Source organism: Erythrolamprus reginae, chromosome 1 (genome assembly GCF_031021105.1).
Source record: "Erythrolamprus reginae isolate rEryReg1 chromosome 1, rEryReg1.hap1, whole genome shotgun sequence".
Taxonomy (NCBI): domain Eukaryota; kingdom Metazoa; phylum Chordata; class Lepidosauria; order Squamata; family Dipsadidae; genus Erythrolamprus; species Erythrolamprus reginae.
This window is the reverse complement of record NC_091950.1, coordinates 332,651,553-332,657,644: the sequence shown is the minus strand read 5'-3', so window position 1 is coordinate 332,657,644 and position 6,092 is coordinate 332,651,553. Positions and strand designations below refer to the sequence as shown.

The 6,092-nt window shown below is 42.4% G+C and overlaps 1 protein-coding gene across 2 annotated transcripts in view; it reads left to right on the top strand.

Annotated features, from left to right (window-relative positions):
* Positions 1 to 1,989: 1,989 nt before the first annotated feature.
* THBS2 (thrombospondin 2) overlaps positions 1,990 to 6,092 on the top strand; it is a 62,952-nt gene continuing 58,849 nt past the window's right edge. Inside the window, exons 1-2 of one of the 2 annotated variants that reach the window (XM_070733894.1) lie at positions 1,990 to 2,000; positions 4,774 to 4,848. In XM_070733894.1, coding sequence (XP_070589995.1) covers positions 4,779 to 4,848 — 70 coding nt within the window. In that variant the 5' untranslated portion in view covers positions 1,990 to 2,000; positions 4,774 to 4,778. The other variant, XM_070733893.1, reaches the window with a different exon arrangement.

The following is a 6,092-nucleotide window of genomic DNA, read 5'->3' as shown; positions in this document are numbered from 1 at the left end:
TGCTATTGCTATGCTATCGCTTCCTCTGTTTTTCTCTTTTCATTTTGTGGAAATGCTGCATAAACCAAGAGATTAAGAGGCTATGCTGAAATTCCTCAATTTTTCCCAGGAACTTCTTTCCCTAGAGACCATGGCTTCTCAGCAAGGGATAGCATCTAGCCCAAAGCTAAGTAGAAATAAACCTGGTTAGGGCTTGGATAGCAGACATCAAGGAACTGAAGGGCTGTAGATAAAATGGGAAATTCTAATCAACATCTTGAAAGCAGCCATGGAACAGCACTTTCCTGTTGTTGCCAAGAATCAAAATAGCCTCATCAATGTAGTCATCAGGGTGAGTCACACAGCCTCTGACAGACTTGGCATCAGCCTTGTGTGATAAACTAAGCATGGTCATTTCTATCTAGTTCATACTTGGATGGGAGACCATTTGGTAATCCAAGGTCTGTAGATTAAACTGGGAAGTTGAATGAAATTCTGGAGCCTCAGAGTCAAGAAAACTAATGGAGAGGGTAAATTTGATTGGAGAGCTTGTCTTTTAATGCAGGATTCAGTACACACTGTCTTTGTTCAGCAAAGTCTTGAGTTCCAAGGCCAAGTAAACCCAAGGTCCCCTTCTCTCCTTTCAGAACAGAATAACAACAGGACCTTCTGGCTGCTCAGGCAGGAAACCCCTATATCTATAAATGGTTGTTCTATCTCCAGTGTTGGATCATTCACAGGTTTTGGAGGCAGAATAACTTCTGATTGTTCTGTCAGGAATTTTCTCCTTAGTTCTAGGTTGGTTCTCTCTTTGATTAGTTTCCATCCATAGTTTCTTGTCCTATTTCCTGGTGCTTTGGAAAATAAGTTGACCCCTTCTTCTTTGTGGCATCCTTTCAAATATTGGAATGCTGCCATCATGTTACCCCTGGTGCTAATGAAAATTAAATTAGACATACCCAATTCCAACAACCATTCTTCATGTTTTAGCCTCCAGCCCTCTAATCATCATATAATAATAATAATAATAATAATAATAATAATAATAATAATAATAATAATAATAATAATAATAATAATAATAATAATAACAACAGCAGCAGCAGCAGCACAGCAGCAGCAACAATAACAACAACAGAGTTGGAAAGGACCTTAGAGGTCTTATATTATTATTATTATTATTATTATTATTATTATTATTATTATTATCATTATCATTATTATTATCATTATTATTATTTATTGGATTTGTATGCCGCCCCTCTACGTAGACTCGGGGCGGCATATAAATAGTCCAACCTCCTGCTTAGGCAGGAAACCCTACGCTACTTCAGACAAATGCTTATCCAACATCTTCTTAAAAACTTCCAGTGTTGGAGTATTCACAACTTCTGGAAGCAAGCTGTTCCACTGATCAACCGTTCTGATTGTCAGGAATGTTCTCCTTAGTTCTAAGTTGCTTCTCTCCTTGTTCAGCGTCCACACATTGCTTCTTGTTCTACCCTCAGGTGCTTTGGAGAATAGGTTGACTCCTTCTTTGTGGCAACCCCTGAGATACTAGAACATTGCTATCATGTCTCCCCTGGTCCTTCTTTTCATTAAACTAGCCATGCCCAGTTTCTGCCACCATTCTCCATATGTTTTAGCCTCCAGTCCCCTAGTCATCTTTGTTGCTCTTCTCTGCACTTTTTCTAGAGTCTCAACATCTTTTTAAAAAAAACAAAAAACATTGTGGCCACCAAAGTTGGAAGCACTATTCCAACCCTTTTCATCCCTGTCGGGGTAGCTTCAGTCTGATCCAGCAGGAACAGTCAACCGGTTCCCTGGCTTTCCCAGAATTAAGGAATAAGGGACTTTATAATGCAAGACTGGAGCAACGGCTGGGAACGGGTCTCTCTCCTTTTCCCGCCTGGCTCCACCCTTCCCCCCGAAGGAAGGGCTGCCAATGCGCGCGGGGAGGGGGCTTGAGAGGAGGAGCGCTTGCGGTCGAGCGCGCGGCTGGACCGGGGATCGCCTTCCAGGTAGACGGCTACAAATTGTCTGCTTGGAATTCTTAGGTCGCGGCCGCGTTTCCTCCGTTGGCTGATTGACAGCCCGCGCGTCGGGCTCTGTATAAAAGCGGGCGAGCGCAAGGCTTTGGGGAGTCACTTCAAAAAGGCATCCCAGCCGGCCGCTCCTTCCCAGCGCACCCCCGGCCGAAGGGCAGCGCTTTAAAAAGGGAGCTGGGCTTCCCTACAAAAGCCGGACAACTTTGGTCTCCTGGTCTTGGATTTGGCAGCAAATTAACCCCGCAGGTTCGTGAGAACTGAGAAGGCTCCTGGAGGCAGGTAGGACGTTTGATAGCCAATTGCTCCTCGGAGAGGTGCGCAAGAGGAGGGAGAGAGAGAGAGAGAAAGAGAGAGCGAGAGAAAGAAAGAAAGAGAGAGAGAGAGACAGAGAGAGCGAGAGAGAGAGAGACAGAGAGAGAAAACTTCAGACAGTTTGTTCGTCGGGAAGCGCCGACACGTGGCTTAGAGGAGTCTCTTCCTTCGTTCCTTCGTTCCCTCCTTCGTTCTTCTTTCCCCTTCTTTCTTTCTTTCCTTCCTTCCTTCCATCCTCTTCCTTCCTTTCTTCTCCTTCCTTCCTTCCACATCCTTCCTTCCTTCCACATCCTTCCTTCCTTCCTTCCTTCCTTCCTTCCTTCCTTCCTTCCTCTGCACCCCCACCCCAACGAAACTCCCGGAGCGGAACTGAAGGTGGTAAAGGCAGTGGCAGGAGAGGACAAAGAGTTCTTGGGTTCCGACGGGCATCTCGCGCGACTCATTCACGGAGCAGCTGTTTGACTGTCTGTCCCGACGCGGTTCTTCGGGACCTGTCTCAGGGATGTTGGGCCAGAATTCAAGTTTTCACTCCTTTTTTCTCCCTCCCATCCATAACACGCCGACTTTCTAATGTTCTTACCCGCAGACACTCATTAGTAAGAATTCAGGTTTTCTCTAACACCCTCTCGTAAAAAACGAGCGAGCTTTTCAAAGGAGGAATTTTTTAAAAAGAAAATTAAAACTTCTAAAGATAGTGGGTTTTTTTAAAATAGAGAGTTTTTTTTTTTTAAACCTGTCTATTAAAGAAAAGGCACAATCTAGCGCTGGGGCGTTTTTTCTTCTTCTTGCCCCAAGTCCTTTTAGATGGGAAGAAATGGGAGCTAGATGCAGGGGAGGTTGGAGGCGTGCTCCTACCCCCAAACCGAAGCATTAAATCTTTGGTCAGAACTGTCCAGTATCTAGTGCTGTGCGTGCAGAAGTAGGCAAGGCAAGTAGGCAAGGCTATACGTGTCTGTCTTGAGTCTGGAGAGTATTTGTAGAAAGGAAGAAAGCTGCGTTCTCCACCCAACACAAGACACAAGAGCATCTTCTGTGCACAGTCTGTGAAACAAACAAACAAAAATCCGGTATAAGATTTTCCATTGATTTGATTGAGTTTAGATCTGGGCACCATCCTTTCAATTTGGGAAGGGGGAACTTGATAGTTTTCAGGAATGACTGCTTGAAACGTTAGCAAAGTTGTTAGCACTCAGAATGGATTTTCAGCACAACCTTTCTGCTTACTGCTGGGTTCCTAAGGACAGATCCATGGTCCATAAACCTTCCTCTCAAAGTATAATCAGGGTACAATGAAAAAAATTAGCCTTTGCAAGAACACAAATTTATACTGTACTGCCTATAGATGTAAAAAAAACACCATTAAATCTCTCACTCGGTTGAAATAGTGCTTAACTTTATCTTGCATGGGAATTATACTTATAATGTATGTGTGTGTATGTTAATATGCAGTTTTCTCTGTTTTTAATACTACTTTGTGAAGATTTGCATGTTTGTCATATCAACATTTTTTACTTGCGATTTTTTTTAAACTGGCTATGAATTTTCAGGCTCTGGTGTGCAAGAAATAACCCAGTTATGAGATCTATAGTACAATCTTAAATAGAAGTACTAAATTTATGTTCTACCTTTTTTTTTAACTGCAGATCATATTAAAAATTTCAACCCTGGAGTTAACAGTTCAGTAATGAAACATTCTGTTAGCAATTAATTATTCAATAAGACTTCCAAGATCTCTATACAGGACTGTGGTTGAAAACTTATATTTATAGTTAGATCATGAAATCTAAATATTTTTTATGACTGAAGAAGTCTGTGAAAATACAATAGATCAAAATGAATAGTGCTTTTATGTACAACAACAGATATAAGAGAAATAAGCTGTCTGCTATTTCTCCAGTGATCAGTGTGTGCACATATGTATGCATAAGTATTTTGTGTAGATGAAACATTAGCACACGCTATAGATATGGAACCCTGCTGGAAATATCATTATCTTCTAAGAATGTAACTCTGTAGCTGGCCAGTAATGGTTTTAAGAGATTCAATAGCTAATAGACAATCCAGCACCCAGACGTCTCAGTGAAAACTCTTGAAGGAATTCTGCCCATATCATATATCTGCTTCCTTGAATATATTAAGGAGGGTCTCTTCTTGACTAATTTCCCTGCATTTCAAATGAGCCTTTTTACTACTGTCATAATCAATCCCAGACCAAGTGTAGGCATGGCCAAAATAAATGCATTGATCCATTGCAGTAGCAGGGTATTATATATTCCCTATACACAGCAAATGAGAAATGTTATATTTGACCACACAGAGGAATATTTTTAGCTGATTTTTTTTTTGGGGGGGGGATGGGAGAGATGAGTAAATTGGGTAAAATTAAAGTGGGTAAAGAAGCTTCAATAATGGATGCATCTTGGTTTGTTCCTAGGCACGATGTTACAGAGGAGTTGGTTACTGGGACTAACGGTGTGTCTAGCTTTGTGGCTTTCATCACAGGCTCAAGGTAGGTCTTTGAATTTCCGTGTTCTGTATTGAATTTCTCCATTGTTTGTACAATTTAAAACGGGCAGAAACTTTAATAGTTATAAGGAGGTCTAATGAAACGGAGGCTGCAATTGTGTGCACATGACTTTGGTTTGCCCTTAAGAGTTCTTACTCAAATACAGTGATACCTCGTCTTACAAACGCCTCATCATACAAACTTTTCGAGATACAAACCAGGGGTTTAAGATTTTTTTGCCTCTTCTTACAAACTATTTTCACCTTACAAACCCACTGCTGCCACTGGGATGCCCCGCCTCTGGACTTCCGTTGCCAGCAAAGCACCCGTTTTTGCGCTGCTGGGATTCCCCTGAGGCTCCCCTCCATGGGAAACCCCACCTCCGGACTTCCGTGTTTTTTTGATGCTGCAGGGGAATCCCAGCAGGGGAATCCCAGCATCGCAAAAATGAGCGCTTCGCTGGCAACAGAAGTCCGGAGGTGGGGTTTCCCACGGAGGGGAGTCTCAGCGCAAAAACGGGTGCTTCGGCTGGCAAAAGGGGTGAATTTTGGGCTTGCACACATTAATCACTTTCCCATTGATTCCTATGGGAAACTTTGTTTCGTCTTACAAACTTTTCACCTTAAGAACCTCGTCCCGGAACCAATTAAGTTTGCAAGACAAGGTATCACTGTACGTCTTTCCATTGCATGCCTAAAATATGAAACTGGAATAGGCCTGTCTCAAAAACTGTGGAGGCGGAGGATGGGGTGGGCTCAAGAGATGGAGATGTGTAGATAAGAGAACTTTCTCTACTCTTACTGAAGCACAATACAGACATGATGTAATTAAAAGAAAAAATCCCCATAATATTGCCTTCGTCACATTACCAGCTGATGAGTCGAGGTGGTGCAGTGGTTAGAAGTAGTACTGCAGGCTACTTCAGCAGAGTGCTAGCGGCAGTTTGGCGGTTCAAATCTCACGGGTTTGGGGTTGACTCAGTCTTCCATCCTTCTGAGGTGGGTAAAAGGAGGACCCCGATTGTTGAGGGAAAGATATGCTGACTCTGTAAACCATTTAGAGTGGGCTGTAAAAACACTGTGAAGCAGTATATAAGTCCAAGTGCTATTGCTAGCAAAGCAGAGTAATTATAACTATAAATAACAACATATTTTTTTGGGGGGGTAAATAATCATAATCATCATAATATCTGCCTATTCCAGGTCCTTGCATAAGATTCAATAGGTGGGCAAAAATGCCAAATCCAG